The sequence below is a fragment of the Mobula hypostoma genome, chromosome 13, assembly GCF_963921235.1.
Source record: "Mobula hypostoma chromosome 13, sMobHyp1.1, whole genome shotgun sequence".
Taxonomy (NCBI): Eukaryota; Metazoa; Chordata; class Chondrichthyes; order Myliobatiformes; family Myliobatidae; genus Mobula; species Mobula hypostoma.
This window is the reverse complement of record NC_086109.1, coordinates 73,786,220-73,806,512: the sequence shown is the minus strand read 5'-3', so window position 1 is coordinate 73,806,512 and position 20,293 is coordinate 73,786,220. Positions and strand designations below refer to the sequence as shown.

Here is a 20,293-nt window from a genome sequence, read left to right as displayed (position 1 = left end):
CCTTACACAGAAAACAAAAAAATAATGTGATTTAGACTTGTTCAGATAATCTAAAACTGAATTCCTGTGCCTATTTATGAAAACTGGCAGTGTGCATTGCATTATCACTTCCAAACAAAATTTATCCATAGTGCATTATGCATGACATTTCATTGCAATGTGAACTATGTGCGTTTCAAAACTACAACAGACCTTTTTTTGAAACTGATGAACATCATCTGATCTTCAATGTTTCCTGAACATACCAATAAATTCTGTTTAATTTAAAAGTTCAGGTTCAAATTTATTGCCATCTACCTGTACATAGATACAACCAAATGAAACAATGTTCCTCCGGACTCTGGTGCACCCACAATACATGTATCACGTACAGCACATTAAACAAAATATTACCACAAATAAGTTAATAAAATATAATTCAAAATTCATGTAAAATGTGCAGCGCAGGTAAACAGTACACAGGTCACTATCCTAGTGATAAGACCTTGGTGGTTGCAGGGTATTAATCAATCCCACAGCCTGGGGAAAGAAGCTCTTACCCAGTCTGGTGATCGAAGTCCTGATTGCTCCTATGCCTTCTTCCTGATATTGGAGGATCAAAGTGTTTGTGGGATGGGTGGTAGGGATCCTCAACAATGGTCGGCGCCTTCATATACATTGCTCCCAGTAAATGTCACAAATGTCTCACCGGGGAGGGAGACCCTGGTGATCCTCTCGGCAGTTTTAACTATCCTCTGTAGGCTCTTGCAGTCCAATGACTTGCAGCTTATATACCACCCAATGATGCAGCCAGTAAGGACGCTCAAAGGTGCTTCTGTAGAAAGTTGTTAGAATAGGGCTGGGAGCCTTGCATGCCTCAGTCTTCTCAGAAAGTGTAGGCACTGCTGTGCCTTCTTGACTAATGAGGAGGTGGTGAGGGTCCAGGTTAGATTGTCCATTACGTTCACACCAAGGAGCTGTATATACTTGTCAAGTAGGTGCATGAGCCTTGTGGAACGTTTGTCAAATTAGCAGCAAAGTAATCCAATTTGCATTACTTGTAATATTACCTGATTTGCTCTGACCAGTACTGCCTGTGCTGCTGAAAACCAGATGTGCTGTTTGTTTCATATGTGCTGTTCTATGCCTTCAAGCATTCACTCTGGGATTTTTAATAGTAGTTTAAATTAAACAAGATTATGTCACTGCAGCCAGTGAAGATGGGGATGGAGCCTATATTGGAGAGAAAAGAAAACATTTCATTTGGTTTACAGTAGAATCTTTAATAATGATGCGGGAACTTTAAGCTGTTCAGGTCCAAGTGATATATTTGACTGATACTGATCAGATTCGCTTCTTTCCCAATCTGGTTGCAGTATTTAAATAGAATTTGCAGATATTTGGTGTTTATGAAGTAAATAGTCAAGTACATACTCAGAAAATTTTGTAATCTCATATCAACTACTTGGGACATTCTGTGGCAAGTCGCAATGTGCTGTTTTCTAAAGTTGCGGTTGCTATAAATGGTAGTTGTTTTTTGGTTAAGGTAACACACTGATGAATGATCATGATGAATTAAAGGAAAGGCTGATTTCAAAACTGGAGGTTAAATGCTTTCATTTTGTAATAAGGTCTGCTAAGCACAAGCAGTTAGACAAGAAAACATAGGAGCTGAACTGGGCATTCATTCCATCGAGTATACTCCACCATTCCATCATGGCTAATTTATTAACCCTATTGTCCTGCCTGCTCCTTGGAACCCTTAATATCCCTACTAATCAAAAACCTAACAACCTCTGCTTTGCATATTTATTTTTTAATTTATTAAGATACAGCGGCACGCCATCCAGCAACCCATATTTAATCACAGGACAACTTACAATGACCAATTAACCTACTAACCAGAGCATCTTTGGACTGTGGGAGGAAACCAGATCACCCAGAGAAAATCTACGCATTCCACAGGAGGATGTACAGACTCTTTACAGAGGGCGCCAGATATTTTCAACTCTGAACTTCGATGCCCTGTGCTGTAATAGAATTTGGCTAATCGCTACGCTACCGTGGCGCCCAGTGACTTTGCCTCCACAGCCGTCTGTGGCAATGAATTCCACTGATTCGCCGTCCTATGATTTTATTATTCTATATTTATCCAATCATTTCCCCTTTTCCTTATTTTATGTAGGAAGCAGAAGTTTCCATTAAATAATGTGACAAGTGAATTGCAATAATTAGAATAGATTGTCATAGATTAGATGTATTTTTAATATACTAATTATATTATGTATTTTCTATTCATATGTGATGAATATTGTCTGTCATATTGATTTCTTAATTTCTGTGTATGAACAGCACACTTGTTTATATATTTACAGGATGTGGATATTGCTGGCGAAGCTAGTATTTATAGCCCAGGTATTATTGCTTTTGAGAAGTTAATGGTGAGCTACCCTTGTTGTGACTGGGGCTAAGGAGTTTGAAGGTTTAGGTCTAGTGATGATGAAAGTCAGATGATATATCTCTCAGGGTGATGTGTGACAGGAGAGGTCTAATAAGTGGTGCTGTTGCCATGCACCTCTTGTACTTGCTGTTCCCTTGCTCCTACTGGGTGGCAGAGTTTGAATTTGTGAGACTCCTGGAGTTTCATAGGTGGATAGTTACAATGCATTTAAATGCTGCAGACACATCCACCATGTGTCAGTGATGGAGGCAGTAGAGGATCGAGTGCCAATCAAACAGATTGTTTTGTCTTAACTCTAAATGAAATATATGCGGAAAACAGAATGGGCCAAATTTATTTCTTCAAGCTGCTAATGAAAAAGCAAATGTTTAAACCATTTATTAACAAGGTCTTGGTTATTTGAGTCCTAAGTGTAAAAGACACATAATGTAATTCCAATTTTCTAATTGACTTACAAATATATTCAAATTGCTTTTGATTGGTTAAGAATAAGTGTAGAAGAAAATGGCATATAATTTTGTGCTTTTACCATTTTGAGTTCATAGTGATTTCTCACAGTTTAGTGCAGCTTCATCCAACTGCTGAATTTCAGAGAATTGTGCAGTGCTCGTGTGTATTGATGTTGAAACATGAGTTACAGAGTGATCAGGCATGGGGAAGGGGGATGCACCTCCCCATTCTGTATATCTTTCGTCCTCATTTTATAAAGATGGACTCTGATCAGAAATTGCATTCTTTACCAAATGGGAAACAAAAATTGGAAGGAGGAACTGAGATACAGTAAATCTTATTACTCCAGTGATCAGATTTGGTGGATGTCAGAGTTTATTGACTTTTCCTCTGATCTAATAAAGTGGTTTGTGTTATGACATCTGATCTAGGGAGAATAAGTAAAAGAAAATATCAGGGCTTGTTAATATCTCTATAGTACACTGCCAGTAATAATACTACCTGTAACATAACATGTACAACAGTTGAAGCTGTTTCTTTACCTGTATTGCAATTGCTGTGCAAGTCTGGATTCAAACTGTGGTGTTTGTACAGCTGCTGCATACATTTATAAAAATCAAGCTTCATTAAATAGGATGATAATTGCAAAGAAATTTACAGTGTTATGTTCTTCTCTAGGTCTGGAAATCTTGTCCCCAATCTCATTACCTAGGAATCTGTACAAGTTACTATTCTACCCACTGGGACATTGTCATCACTGCAGCAAACCAATGTTTACCATTGTCTATCCTAAGTGTTATCCTCTGGTGGAGACCCCTATGGCTGCCTTGTATAATGGGTAATTATAGAAAAAAATTATTGTATTTCAAATATCCATTGAGATTTTTGCTGAAATGAAAAATATCAGTACCCAAAGGAAAGTGCACATTTTTTAGTTGATTGAGAAGTGAGTGTATTAAATTGCAACAAAGGCAAAACAGTTGCATATTTTTATGTTAGTCCTGACGAAGGGTCTCGGCCTGAAACGTCGACTGCACTTCTTCCTAGAGATGCTGCCTGGCCTGCTGCGTTCACCAGCAACTTTTATGTGTGTTGCATATTTTTATATCGACTACCGAAATCAAATTTTGCACATTCTTGCTACTGAGGAATATTTTAGTAATTTTTGCATTAATTATGCTTAATAGCCTAATGGAATTTAAACCATGTACCTGGAGCTTCCCTTAAGAGAATTAAGATTCTCTTTGTCACGAAAGTTTGAGCACAGTAATTGTGTGTTGTCTTCATGAAACATTCACCATTGTTCCAGAATCTAGTTGAACATTCGTTATTTACTTATGTCTGCATAACTGAGTAGTCATGGAGTCATGGTTGTTTAAAAGTCTTCTCGAGTCAGTAGGTTGTAGAACATAGAACAGTACAGTACAAGAATAGGCCTTTCAGCCCAACTAAATTAGTAATCAAATACCCAACTAAACTAATCCCTTCTGCCTACAAAGTGTTCACATCCTTCCATTTCCTGCACATTCGTGTACCTATTTCTTTAATGCCTCTGTTATATCTGCCTCCACCACCACCTCCGCCCCCCCACTGGCATCGCATTTCAGGCACCCACCAATAAAAAAAACCTGCCCCACATATCTCCTTTGAACTTACCCTCTCTCACTTTAAATGCATTTCTGACTTGGGAAAAAGTTTCCAGCTGTTCACTTTATCTGTGCTTCTATTAAGTCACCCGTTATCCTCCTTGCCTCCAAAGAGAAAAATCCCGAACTTGTTCATCCTGTCCTCAAATGTCATGCTCTCTAATCAGAACAACATGCTGGTAAGTCTTCTCTGAACCCTTTCTAAAGATTCCACTTCCTTCCTATCATGAAGCAACCAGAACCGAGCACAATACTCCAAATGTGTTCTAACCAGAGATTTATACAGTTGCAGCATTACCTTATGGCTCTTGAACTCAATCTCCTGACTAACAAAGGCCAGCCCACTATGTGCCTTCTTAACCATCCTATCAAATTGTGCTGCAACTTTGACGGATCTGTGGAGGCAAATCCCAAGATTCTTTTGTGCCTCCGAACTGTTACGTATCCCTGTATTCTGCCTTCAAGTTCAACCTTCCAGAATGAATCGTGTCACTCTTCTCTGGATTGATCTCCATCTGCCACTTCTCAGCCCAGCTCTGTATCCTATCAATGTCCCACTGTAACCTATGACATCCTTCTACACTATCCACAACTCTACCAACCATACTGTCATCTGTGAACTTACTAACCCACCTTTCCAATATCTCATTCAATTAATTTATAAAAATATCAAAGAGAAGGGGTCCCAGAACAGACCCCCTGGAGCATGACTGGTCACCAAATTCCATGCAGAGTTGCTGAATTCCATACAGGATACGCTGCATCTACTCTCACCGTGTCTTCTATGGGCAATCCAATTCTAAATCTATGCAGCCAGGTTTTCTTGGATTCCATCCCTCCTGACTTTCTAAATGAGCCCACCATGGGAACCTTGTCAAATGCCTTATTAAAATCTGTAGACACCACATCCATTGCTCTGCCTTAATCAATATGTTTTGTCACTTCCTCAAAGATTTCAATCAGACTCACCAGGCAAGACCTGCACTTCACCAAGCCACATTGACTATTCCTATTCAGTTAGGACCTCACCCACATCTTACACCATCAAGCACATATTCCTTTCTTTATCCTTCAGTGGTTTTACCCTCTCCCTAGTTATCTTCTTGCTCTCGACATACATGACAAAAGCCTTGGGATTCTTTTCAATCTTACTTACCAAGGACTTTTTTTGTTGACCCCTCCTGGCTTTCCTAATTCTCTTAATTCCCTAAGCTTTCTAAATCTTACATATAATTCTTTTTTCTTCTTGACTAAATCCATAACTTCTCTACATCCAAGGTTCCCTTACCTTGCTATTTTTGTCCTTTCTCCTTACTGGAACATACAATATCTCTCCTGTACTCTGCACAGTTGATCTTGAACACCCTCCATGTGTCATATGAAAGTTGTCCAAAAACAGTTGATACCAATTAAGTCTCTCACCTAGTACACTGATAATTTGCAATGCTCCAATTTAATACTCTCGCATGAAGTCCTTATCCTTATCTATAGCTATCTTAGAACCTAAGGAGTTGTGATCATTGTTCTCTAACAGTTCTCCAACAGATAGGTCAGTCACCTGCCCAGGCTTAATAGCCAACACTAAGTCCAGTAAGTGTTAGACTATCTACATATTGATTTATGAAACCCTCTTGGATACACCTAACAAATTCTGATCCACCTAAACCTTTTGCATTAAGGATATCCCAGTCTACATTAGAGAAGCTGAAGACACCCATTACAACAACCCTGTTGTTTTTACATCCAATATTCTCTCTAAGGTGTGTGCGCACACATCTTTTGCTACTAGCGGACAAAGGAATTTAAACTGCGCATGAAATGTTGTCACCCTGTACCTCGGTGGCATGTTAAGTATATTTCACGATCTTACACAATCACATTTCCTTTTCTGATGCGGGCGGTGTTGACAACGTGGAGTTTGCAATAATTTGTCTGCAGATTTTAGAGCTGGCTTGTTTATTGAATAAATTCTTCAGTGCGCACATGTTGTTATCAGTGGGCAAAAAAATTGTACAGCACAAGAGTTTTCAGCACACTCGACATTACAGATTAGTGGGAGCATTGTCACCTTTCCCTAATCTGCTTGCATATCTGTTCGTCAAGTCCTGCTGGCTATAGGGTTGGGGGGTGGGGGTTATATTATAATCTAATTAGCATGGTTGCATCTTTCTTATTTTTGAGTTCTACCCATATAGACTCGTAGGACAAGCCCTCCATTATGTCCCTTTTGAGTGCAGTGGTGATATTGTCCCTGATTAAAAGTACAACTCTCTGGACTCTTCTGCCTCCTTTATTTTAATCTTTTCTAAAATGTTGAAACCCTGCAAAAATTAGACATCCATTCCTATCCCTCTCTCAACCAAGTGTCTGTTATGGTCACAACATTATAGCTTCTTGTACTGATCCACGCTCTTAAGTTCACCACTCTTACCCATGTACTCCTAGCAATAAAATACACACACTTGAAACTCTCTGTCCCATTCTTTCTATTACCTTGCTCCTACCTGTTCCTGCTAGTCATGACCTCTACCCTCCTTTCAATCCCTCCACTTCCTGAACTTGTGTTCTGGGATTCCTGCTCTCTGCCAAAGTAAGTTTAAACTCTCACAAACAGCGTTAGCAAACTTCCCAGCCAGGATTTTGGTTCCCTTCCAGTTAGGGTGTAACCTGTCTCTGCCCCAGAAGAGGTTCCAATGATCCCAAGAACCTGAAACCCTGACCCAGCGCCAATTTCTCAAGGAGACATTCATCTATTCTATCTTCCTATTCCGGCCCTGACTATCACGTGGCACTGTGAGTAATCCAGAGATTACTACCTCTGAGGTCCTGCTCTCCAGTCTCTTTCCTAACTCTCAATACTCAGTGCATAGGCCAGTATTAGGACATGGACAAATAATCTGTACTAATATTCCTCTGTGAGAGTATCTGTAGTTTCATAGATGTAATCAGTTAAATCAGATATTAATGCAACACCTGTTTCATCTATGCCTGTGGTTCAAATGGATCTTGTACCATAATTTCAGAAACAGTGTCATGAGCACACTTCATCCAACAAATAACATCAGTAAGAACAGATGAACAATTCGTTCATTCAGTAATTAATTTTTTTGAAAAATGCTTTGGGATTTTTGATAGGAGGGCTTCTCAGGGTTGACCGTGGATCTGCACCCTAGCTGTGATACAGAAGCCAGTCTGCAAGCCAGGGCAGTGCAATATGGAGAGCAACCTGTTGCCCATGCAGCAGGCTGCCCCTCTCCTTGTAGCTGATAAATCCTAAGGGACAGCAGAGCCTGATAGAGTTTTGCACCAGCAGTATAGCAGCAGTTACCAGTCAGCATTGAACTTAACCAAGGGTTGCCTTAGAGACTCCAGCTCTAGAGTTTTCCTCTGGGTTTACTCCTGAAGCCGCCTTCTTGAGTGGGTAGAGCCGCAAGGCAGTGGAGGTTTGAGATCAGAGTTTTCCTTCTCCTAGGTGAGCTGCAAACCATGGCTGAAGGGCCCCATCTGCCCGGAACAACTTGTTTTTAAGGTGCCAGTAATCTGCTTTTGCCCCTTCTCCTGTCAGTAGAGATGAATTCACTGGGCTTAGTAGCTAAGCCACGCACAAAGACTAGGAGCTGGACTTGGTTCTTAGAGGTTATTTGACATGCACGCCATTGGGAACATTTAATAGATAGTGGGAGCTTATTCCCACTACCCTCTCTTCCTCCCCCACCCACCTGGCTACAACAACCTTAAAGAACCGTTTTTTTGATATGGCTGATTAGTTACCACACAAAATATGTCTCCTATGGTCATTCTAAGAAAACTGCAGTATTGACTCAAAATGTTGCATTGTATGGCGGATGTAACTCTTACTCTGGGTCATCATCCAAATTCTCGTTTTCAGAAAAATCTCGAGACTTTCAGTTCCATACCAAACCGCAAAAGAGCACAAGTATTTACAGTGGTGCTAGAAAGTTTCTGAACCCTGTAGAATTTTCTCTATTTCTGCATAAATGAGCTAAAATATGATCAGATCTTCAGACTAGTCCTAAAACTAGATAAGGAGAACATGATTAAATAAGTAACACAAAAAATGTCATACTTGTTCATTTAATTATTGAGAAAAGTGATCCAGTATTATATGCATTTGTTGCATTTTCAAGGAACTCTGTACTCGTATGCCTAGATCTTTCTGTTTAGCAAAACATGCCAGGTACCTGCTATTCACTATGTATGTTCTACCCTGGTTTAACTTTTCAAAATACATCATTTGCATTTTCATCCTGCAATTAGCAGATGATACTAAGATAGGTGGAGTTGTGGATAATGAAGTAGGTTTTCAAAGCTTGAAGAGAGATTTAGGCTAGTTAGAAGAGTGGGCTGAAAGATGGCAGATGGAGTTTAATGCTGATAAATGTGAGGTGCTACATTTTGGTAGGACTAATCAAAATAGGACATACATGGTAGATGGTAGGGCACTGAAGAATGCAGTAGAACAGAGGGATATAGGAATAATGATGCATAGTTCCCCGAAGGTGGAATCTCATGTGGATAGGGTGGTGAAGAAAGCTATTGGTATGCTGGCCTTTATGAATCAGAGCATTGAGTATAGGAGTTGGGACGTAATGTTGAAATTGTGCAAGGCATTGGTGAGGCCAAATTTGGAGTATTGTGTACAGTTTTGCTCACCGAATTATAGGAAAGAGGTCAACAAAATAGAGAGAGTACAGAGAAAATTTACTAGAATGTTACCTGGGTTTCATCTCCTAAGTTACAGAGAAAGGTTGAACAAGTTAGGTCTTTATTCTTTGGAGTGTAGAAGGTTGAGGGGGGACTTGATAGAGGTGTTTAAAATTATGAGGGGGATAGGTAGATTTGACGTGGATAGGCTTTTTCCATTGAGAGTGGGGAAGATTCAAACAAGAGGACATGGGTTGAGAGTTAAAGGGCAAAAGTTTAGGGATAACATGAGGGGGAACTTCTTTACTCAGAGAGTGGTAGCTGTGTGGAACGAGCTTCCAGCAGAAGTAGTTGAGGCAGGTTCGATGTTGTCGTTTAAAGTTAACTTGGATAGATATATGGACAGGAAAAGAATGGAGGGTTATGGGCTGAGTGCAGGTTGGTGGGACTAGGTGAGAGTAAGGCACGGACTAGAAGGGCCGAGATGGCCTGTTTCCGTGCTGTAATTGTTGTATGGTTATATGGTAATTGTTTGTCCACTTCCCCACATGAAAAATATCCCATTGTAAATTTAAACAATCTTCTTCACTGTTCAATCTGTTTCCAAGTTTGACGTCATTTGCAATTGTACCAATCATGACAGCAACACTCTTATCCAATCTTTGACATATATGATGAATAACAAGGAACTGCAGCATCAATACTTGCAACACACCACTAATCAAACACCTGCAGTCTGAAAAAACAACCCTCCATTACCACCCTTTGCCTCCTACCACTTAGCCAGTTTTGTATCCAGTTGGCTAATTCATTGTAGATCCCATGTGTTCTAACCTCTGTACCAGTCTACCATGCGGTTCCTTGTGAAAAACCTTGCTAAAGTCCATGACACATCTACTGCCTTGCCCTCATCAGTCTCTTGTCACTTCAAATAAAACCTCAAATCAAATTCATAAAACATGATATCCCAAAGACAAAGTCATGCTGACTATCCATGTACTCTCGGATTTCTAAACCCAAGAACACTACCTTATTACTTTTTTAAAAATTTCTGCTTTTGCACTACTTATCTTAATTTAACTATTTAATATACTTACTGTAATTCAGTTTTTTTCTATATTTATCATGTATTGCATCGTACTGCTTTCCTGCAAAGTTAACAAATTTTGCAACATATGCCAGTGATATTAAACCTGATTCTGATTCATATGCAACAAATGTTTGTCACAATCCCTTCCCGAATAACTTTCCTATCACTGATACCAAGCTCACTAGCCTATAGTCCTCAGGCCTATGTATGTTGCCTTTCTTAAATAAAGGTACAACATTAACTATCCTCCAGTCTTCCAGTACCTCACCTGTAGCTGGCAAAGTAACAAAAATATCTGCCAAAGCCCTTGCAAGCTTCTCCCTTACTTCCCAAACATCCTAGGATACACCTGATCAGGACACAGGGACTTATCCACCTGTTATACTTTCTAGGACTGCCAGCACCTCCTTAGTCTTAATGTTGATATGCTCCAGAATATCCCTGTTGCTTTCCCTGAACTCACTAGCTTCCATGCCCTTCTCCACAGATAATGAATAGGAGAATTATCCATTTAAGATCTCGCCCATTTCCTGTAGCTCGACATGTAGATGATCCTACTAGATGACCTACTTTCTCCCTGCTGCTCTTATACTCTTTAATATACTGACAGAATCCTTATGATTCTCCTTTATCTCATTGCCAGGGATATCTCATGTGCCCTTTTTGTCTTCCTACTTTCCTTAAGTATAGTTCTTGGAGTTAGGATCAAGGGAATCCCTTTTCCCTGGCCAGACCCTCTCGATCCCTCTTCAACCAAGGTTTCCTAATCTTACCAGCATTGACTTCATTCAAGAACACAGTGACTTTCAGCTCTTCCTATCTCACTTTATTAAACAAAACACTTGTCAAATGTCCCTTTACCTGCATACAGCCTCTCCTAATCAACTCTTGAGAGTTACTACATAAAGCCATTGAAATGTTCTTTCCTCCAATTAAGGATTCAAACTTGAGGACCTGTCACGTCGTTTTCTATTACTACCTTGAGACAAAGATAACTATTTTGTATTTAAGATAACTATGGTGACTGGTCCCAAAGTCCTCCTGACTAACACATCAGTAACTTATCCAGTTTCATATGCTAGTCCAGAGGTTGAGTGCAACATTTTCTACAAACGTGTGTACATATTGCTTCAGAAAAACCTTCCTGGACACACTTAGTAAATTCGGTCCCATCTAATCCCTTAAGCATTATGCTAGTCCCTCTCAATCAATGTTATGGAAGTTAAAGTCACCTATTATTACACCCCTATTATTCTTACACCCGGCTGTGATTTCCCTGTGTATAACCTTGAACTCCTGCTGATTATTCATATATATTAGTTTAAATTGTATGTCATATATGTTACTTTAAATGATATGAGAATGTCTCGAGAGTGGGGACTTAACCAAAATCTGAACCAAGATTTAAAAGGTGTGGAATATTTCATAGTGTTACCCTTTTGTATCCCTCTTGTTCATGGTGTTGTTAAGATTTTCATGAATTCATTATGCTTTCCAAATTTCTGAGCTCTTCTGTTCTAAGAGCATGAGTGTGATATTACAACCTCCAAAGCCTCTCCTATACTGGAGTAGTTTAAGTATGAACATCAATACTGTAGATTGCTGTTGACCCTTTGAGTTTAATTTCAAAAGCCTTTCAGAATTTTAATATGTGATCTGCCTTTCCAACTAATAGCTATTAGATCACATCTGAGTTACATACATTGGTTTTTAATTTTACTGTCTCAGAATGCTGAGGTCACTTGTATAAGCATCTTTATTAGCTTGGTAGATAGTAGATAGGTGGATACCTACCAGTTAGGTTAGGTTAGGTTATAATAGTTATCAGTTCTGAAGAGGTTTATTAGTTACATCCATGAAATTTATTTCCAATTTCTATTCATTTGCTGAAAACATAGCCATAATAAATATTATTGAATACAGAAGTTCTCAAAAATAGTTTTGAAATGTAGGCATAATTCATATAAGCTAAAACAAAAAGTGGTCAAAATCTATGCTATTTAAAAATAAATTCTCCCGAAGATGGGGAAATAGAACTTGAGGAAAAAGTACATTTTAAGTAAAAATAAATCTCGATTGTAACCATAGCTGCTTAAGGAAAATTAAACCTCATTTTATCCTCCAAAATGTATCTGATGAGTAACGGTTATAAATTCTGTTTTCACAGGAGAACAAAAATGAGCTTTGTAGCGTACTGCTGTTCTGTCAAGTGTCTACAGCTTTTTGACTTGCTCAGATGATAGACCTCATAATGAGGAATGAACTACTGCCAGCACTTAGAAGAGACATTCCAGGGTGAAGCACTCTGTGATGACCCCTTATGATTTGCAAAAATCTGTGCCAAATTTTTGGGAGATGGTCTGCAAAAATGATAGTTACTTTTCAATTTGTACTAATAACTGTTACATTTCCACACAGTTGTGCAAATTCTTAATATTAATGAAACTTACTGTCATAATTAGACATCAAGATGGTTTGAGACTCTGTCTTCTGTAAGTTAATGAATAATATAAGCACCAGGCGACAATGTGCAAACTAATAAATGAAAACCAGTTTGGCTTAAAGAATTGAAGGAAAGAGCTAACTTTGTTTGAAGTGGTTAATTACAGAATTTGAATGACTTTCTCCATAATTTCCTTTGTTATTAAAACCTAGGCATTACCTTATATCCGATAATATACCACAATTTGTTTCTCAAATAAAATAGGTCATGAAACAGTTATGAGCAAATTGTACAGTATGGATTATCCTGCATTACAGGGGTTGCATTTATAGAAAATAGTCTGTACCACAATTCTCTGTAAAGCAAAGCAGCGAAATCTGCACTTGCTCTAAGAAACACAAGTTTAAAAATTGTTTATTTATTTCCTTTCTGATCATGTAATTTTCATGAGTGTGATTTTCCTTCATCAGCTCAAATTTTTTGGTTAGTGATTTGTGAATTCTCTAAGGGTAAATTTCCTTTATCCAATAGGCTTTAACACATTATTACAGCTGTTATAGGATCATTATTATTACAACCTGTCTGTAATAATTTTGCAACCATGGGCAGATTGAAGGGTCATTTAAAAACAGCTTTCAGTAATTCTGGCTGAATAACTAATCCTTGAAGATATGGCATTATCTTATGTTTGTAAGTAATGCAAAAACTTCCATACTTCAGGATTTATATTTTAGCTGTTAGTATTTACAAAGGCAATTGTCTCTTTGCAGAGTTACTACATTGTAGAAACCTGTTCATGTGCCATTTGCTGCTTGTACATGACACTTGTGGGGAAGTGGGAAATCTGAGTGGCATGCATTATAAAGCTGTACAGATTATTGGTTGTTGGTTTGATGCATCATGTACACAAAGTGAATTGATTTCATTAACAGTAGCAAAAGGAGGAACACAAGTTTTGACCTGTGAACAGAGTGTTAAAAATCAGACATGGTTGGCAATTGTTAACCTGCTGCATTGAAAAATTAATAACCGAGATTACTAGATTTTGATGATATAATGTCAAAGGATTGAATTGCTTTTTCTCACCTCTGACATAATTTACGAGTGCATTATGTAAAATGTAGGAATTATTTGAGGAGGATTGGTCTAAGTAGTAGTGCGAACACTCGAATCGAGTATGATGTTCTTTTGGTGGGAGCTCAGTTAGCTGTAGAGGCTGATTAGAGATCCACATAACCAGAATGTTAGGATGGATTTCCTTTCATGGAGAATGCCTGTGTGTGACTTTGTTTAATGTGGCTGCCACCACACAGTTCCTGACTGATTGGGGTTGAGGTCTAGTGGTTTGGAGAGCAAGGCGACTGGGGACCCTTCACTGCTGCTGGCAGCTCCACCATTGAGGTCTTGGGTGTTCACTCTGTGCCTGGAACCTCTCCCTTGACCTTACCGCCATGAGGAACCCTACCAGGAGCTAAACTCCAGACTTGCTCTCAGGATCTCCACCATGACAAGGTGACAGTCCTCAGAGAAGGCGATCCTTGATCTAAGAGAGAACTACACGTTAACTCAGGTATTTCCAAAACAGAATAAATCTACTTTTCTTTAAAATATGAAGGAGTAATTGCTTAAGCAAATAGTGTTCAATGAAAGCAGTGATTTCCTATACCCATGCTTCAATGTACAGTATGTCTGAATAAAAATGATGAAAATTGGTTTCAGTTCCTTTTTGAAATGGCCAGTAACTGGATTACACCAAGGTTGTGCTGCTGACTCGTTCTGCTTCTTTAAAAAGTTCTAAGTACAGCCTATGGGATCCTAGGTAATTGGAGCTGCTTCTAAATTCTTGGCATGATTACTCAAATGTCAGCTCTGGGTTTAGGCCCAATACCTTGGAGGAAATGCCTTTCCTTGTTATTTTTTTTAATTTTAAGCTTGTTTTCCTTAACATCAGACTTCATGAATATGAATTTCTCTTCCTTGTCTCCAATTTTGGTGATCTAAGTCACTCCCAGTCATCAATTTTGAAATGAGACGAAATGTCTTGATGGAGGACAGTCATCCTCTAAAAGTTCAAACTGAATTTATTATCAAAGTAGTTTATTTCACCGTATACTTCCTTGAGATTTGTTTTCTTGCAGGCATTTACAGGAAAATAAAGGAATATAAGGGAACATGAAAAACCGTACTTAAAGACTGACTATCAACTAATGTGCAATAGACAAATTTTGCAAAAAAAAAAAGAATTAATAATACTGAGAACATAAGTTGTACAGTCCTTGGATGTGAGTCTATAGGTTGTGGAATTAATTCAGAGTTGAAGTGAATTAAGTTATTCACACTGGTTCAGGAACCTGATGATTTTAGGGTAATAATTGTTCCGGAACTTGGTGGTGGGGACCTAAGGCTCTTGTATCTCTTGCCTGATGGTAGTCACGAGAAGAGAACTCTGGAATTCTCTACCCAAGAGATCTGTAGTTCAACATATTTAAAAGAGCATAATAGAATTTTGCTGCTAAGAGTACTGAGGGAAATGGGATTCAGTGCAGGAAAGTTGCTGATTTTATTATCAGGATTTTATTACAAAGCAGGTTTAACACTTGAATGGCCTACTCTTCATTTTGTTTGTAAATTTCTGTATAAACAAGCCTTTTTTTAAAATCATTCTTCACTTCAATTGACTGTTAGAATTTTAGTTGCTTGTATACTGTATATTTGTGTAGCATGCAGAGAAAAATCTTAATTGTACTGCATGCCATCCGTCTCTAATAGATGAGGCTCTTTCATGTCTGAAAATTCTTTGTCTAGCAGCGCTATCTGATCCATTTTTGCAGGGAATGGAACAAGCTAAAAACTTTCATTTGTGTCAGAAATCCTTCAATATTAATGCTGAAAGTACTGAAAATTTGACCAGAAAAATCATGATAGTTGAGATATTGTATGATGTAATTTGCCAGATGCATTTTATACTTTGTGTTTTGACCAGTTTTTATTTACCTATCGAAGCAGCTGTAAAGGCATTTGCCCAAGTCCTTCTCACAACAGATCTGTCTTGCTCATCACTTCACTGACTGGGAGGTTAGTTCATCATCCATTAGCGGCTTGCTCATAGTCATTACATAATACAACATGCTGTATTCCTTGAAAATGTCATTTACACTTGGTGGTTGCAAAGAATCTTAAGTGTGTATTAAGCCTCCATTATCTGCTTTCACATTCCTTAATGCTAGCCAAGATAGTCGAGGTGAGATATTTTGAATGGAATTCTCTGGTCAGGGATCTGAATATAGAAATATGGCTTGTGCACTCCTGGCCCATTGAATGGAAAGTGCCAAACTGTCTCTGGTTCCAAACTATCACTGATGAAAAGAACTGTTAATCTTGAGGTATTTCTCTTGGGAAGATTTATAGATCTGTAGCGCTCAATGAAATAGACTTCACCTTGAGCCCACTCGTCTCTTTTCACAGCTTGAAAAGAACAACCACCTACTTTTACCTAGCCTAATTATTGTCAGAATAAATAGAAACAGCTCCATGGCTTTTATGTTGGTGTAGAATTGAGATTTAATTTCTTGGTGCCTATATAGTCATTGATTCCTCTTCCCAGAATGATCTGAGAATGTAAACCTTTCAATGGAATAGTGGTGCAGTAAAAATTTGAGAGTAGGGCTCCTTTTATAGCATGTGGAATAGATCAGTTACTTGGCACTTTTAAAAGATTGTGTTCTTGTTCCAGTTACTTTACTAGAAACAGCACACGTTTTGGCAGTAGTGAAATGGCCACAATCCAACATTAGCAACAGTGGAGCAGCACCTAAATCTTCTTTCTTTTTGCATGATTACAGTAACTACTTTCATATGAGTAAAATTTTGCACACAACCAGAAGCTCACCGATAAGTATCATTATTGTAGGATCCATCAGCTTGGTTTGGTTCTGTCCACCTAATTTACTGCTTGTGATATGATACAAGATTCTGAGGATTTTTCATTATCTAGTTGAAAAAAATCAACTTTTTGGGGGGGGTGGGGTCTGTACCTCTTGAACTGCCTCATTTAAAGATATCAAGTTACAACCAACAGGAATGTAGTGTTTTAAAATATACTTTCATGTATTACCAGCCAAGATCCTTCAATTAAGGATGTCTATTTAAAAACACACAAAAAAAAAATCTGCAGATACTGGAAATCCATAGCAACACACACAAAATGCTGGAGGAACTCAGCAGGTCAGGCAGCATCTATGGAAAAGGGTCTCGGCCTGGAACGTCGATTGTTTTCTCTTTTCCTGGCCTGCTGAGTTCCTCCGGCATTTTGTATGTTTATTTAAAACTCGCCGTCACCTGGATAGTAAAAGTAATAGCACAATGGTGCAGCAATCAGTGTTCCTACCACATAGCTCTAGTGACCTGTGCATTACCCAGTGTGTTCCAGTTTCCTCCCACATCTCAAAAATGTTCTGGTGGGTAAATTGCCATCATAAAATACCACACGTGTAGATGAGTTTCTGAAGTACCAAAGAGGAGTTGTTGGGCATGTAAAGAAAAAATATTACAGAGAAAGAAGAGAAATGAGACTGGCGGGATTGTTTTGCATGGAGCAAGCGTGGACCCAGGGGACCAAATGGTCTCCTTCTGGGTCATAATGACACAAGCATGATGTATGCATTTCCCTTTGTCCGCTTCCCAAAAACATTTAGGAGAACTGAACAAAGTTACAGTGTGCAGCATTCAGTTTTTTTAAACTTCATTTTTCCCCCTCTCAATTGCATACACATGCACAACATATTGGGGTGAGCTTAAGATGTGGGGCAAGATCACAAGTGAAGGAATTCTTGGATTTGATGAAATGTAATTTGTTTTTGGCTTTCCAAGTTCAAGCCTCACATTTGAAATCACATGTAAGATTTATGGTGCACACTTATTATGTGTAAATTTATCACTTCACTTCATTGTGAATATGCCGTTACTATATTTGATTATTTGAAAGATGTGTGCTTTAAATTTACTTATCATCTTGTAATCCTCAGTATTGTGGCAATCCTGCCATCTAGTAAGAAAACCAGCAGAGCTGGTCAGACAATTGCTCTACAATTCTTGTTCCCTTATTTTGTTTAGCTGTGCTGCAATTTCATTCAAAGCCGTCATTACAGTTAATCTGAATGATGATGGAACTAGTTGTTTTGATTCTATTTTCATGTATCATGTAAGTAACATTACTATTATTTTTAACAATGTACAAATGGTTAGTTTCTTTCATACTGATTTCTTGATTTCCTCCCTTCTTCCAGTATAAGTTATGGTTTTAGGTACCACACATGTAGCATCCACACCAGGACCACCAGACTCAAATATAATTATTTCCCCAAGCAGTAAGGCTGATCAACACCTTCACCCACTAACCCACCCCGCCACATTCCCCACCACCACTACTTTATCATTTCTTGTCAGGCACCAATGTAGTCTAGCGTCACTTAATGGACATACAATCAATGTGTTTCTTGTTATTGTGTTAGTTTTCTTCTTGTGTTTTTCTTTGTGCTGCATCAGATCTGGAGTAACAATAATGTTCTCCTTTACACTTGTGTACTAGAAATGACATTAAACAATCTCAAAACTTGAATCTTGAACTCTATATTCATGGGACATTTATATATTAAATATTGCTTTGATTAAGGTGATTGGTCATCTTGCAACATTGAACCATTTCCTTACGTGACTCAGGCAGGCCTAGGATAGAGTGCTTTTTTTAAGCTGCTGCAGTGGCTAGTTTAAGAAGGCTTTTTAGGCAAATCTGTTCACAACTAGTCTGGAATTTGCTGTGTACTACAGCCAGAATGACCCAGAATACCAATGTACAATGTGAGGACAATCTTTCATATGGACATTTCCTCTCACCTCTCTGTATCTGTATTCTAGCCAGTTGTAAAGGTTTTCCTGCCAAGTCTAGCGGGCTCCAGCTGATCCAATAAAGGAAGCCAAGAACATGGTCTACATTAGACAAAACAGATAGGGGATTCAGACTGACAATAAAAATACAGTTAAACAGACTGAAAGCAGAAAAGATTAGTTAAAACCAAAAATGTGTGAATAAAATTATCAAAAAATGCATGTTCGGCACAACATTGTGGGTCGAAGGACCTGTATTGTGCTGCAGGTTTTCTATGTTTGTCTGTCATAAGTATCCATAGAGTTATAGTACAGGTATTTTAAAAATATCAAAGGACAAAAGAAAATAGAATTACATCACTTGATGAAGGAAGGGATTCATTTCTCACATGCTCAGAATCTGTCGGTTTGCAGAAAGAAAATTTCTTCCTATTGAATGCCAAAAATTCTTATTTATAAAGATTATAGCTTTGGTTCTCTCTTGCACTTTTAGAACCAGCCACCTTGCTCTGAGCTTCTCAGCCTTCTGATAGTCTCCACTCTAATGCACTTTAAATTTGGAACATGCCAATTGTCAGCCATCAATTATCTGAAGTTTCTAAAATATTTTATATTTAGCAGGTTGGGGGCCCATTGAATGAGAGGTGACGTGATGCTAATGCATTTTCCAGACAGATTAAATAGCATGACAATATATATGCTTGCCTAAAACCTACCTTTAGAAGCAGAATTGAGTATGCAGTTACTACAATAAGGTACACTTCATACGTCGGAAATGGGATTAGTTTCTAGGCAACTACCTTCATAAATACTTTTAAATAGTATTATAGTTTTGGGGTATATTGACAAATTTGATGCAAATGAAACTTTATATAGATAAAAATCTTGCATCTGTTTTATATTGACTTATAACCTACTGCCCATTATGCCGCTGGCAGTGCCGCAAAGGAGATCCTCCATCTCTGGCGGTGCTTAGGCCTTCCTTCATCATGACAGTAGCTTCCTCTTGGTTATTGACTTATAAGAGCAACTATTATATGTAACCCATATCAATCAAAAAAGATTAGAGAAAAACTGGCCCAACTTTTTGAAATACTCATTTTCAGGATGAGGGCATCACTCATTCATTACATTATCCTAATTGCTCTTGAGAAGATGATGGTGAGACTCCACATTGCACACTAGTTGAACGCCCAAACTAATGCGGTCTTTCATTGGTTCTGTTATGGATATTATTCTATGGATTTATTGAGTATGCAGACAAGAAAATGAATCTCAGGGTTGTATATGGTGACATATATATGCTTTGATAAGAAACTTATTTTGACTTTGACATTGCCCTCTGCAGCCTCTGTAATGAGGGTGGTAGGATAGTCCTAGAATGTTGTTGGATGTTCCATTATTTATAGTAAGGCGAAATCAAAAAAACAAACTGCATTTGTGGACATTTGGGGTGCAGGGCAGTGTGGTATATAAAACAGAAGATGCTGGAAACACTCAGCAGATCAGGCATAATCTGTGAAAACAGAAACAAAGCTCATGTTTTGGGTTGAAGACCTTTTCTCAGAACTAGGGAGAAGAAAATAAATACATGCTAAATGAATTCATGGGGGAGAGATGGGTAGGACAAAGAGAATTTCTCAGATGGGGATGGGCCAGAATGAAGGTGATGACAA

General features: G+C 38.4%; 1 protein-coding gene across 10 annotated transcripts in view; it reads left to right on the top strand.

The window, feature by feature from the left end:
* The window catches only part of lrrc28 (leucine rich repeat containing 28), an 89,468-nt gene extending 71,190 nt beyond the window's left edge, over window positions 1–18,278 (top strand). For all 10 annotated transcript variants that reach the window (XM_063065935.1, XM_063065941.1, XM_063065934.1 and 7 more), the window contains exons 10-11: window positions 3,569–3,728; window positions 12,459–18,278. In XM_063065935.1, coding sequence (XP_062922005.1) covers window positions 3,569–3,728; window positions 12,459–12,531 — 233 coding nt within the window. In that variant the 3' untranslated portion in view covers window positions 12,532–18,278. The remainder of the gene's footprint in view (window positions 1–3,568; window positions 3,729–12,458) is intronic.
* Window positions 18,279–20,293: the final 2,015 nt, after the last annotated feature.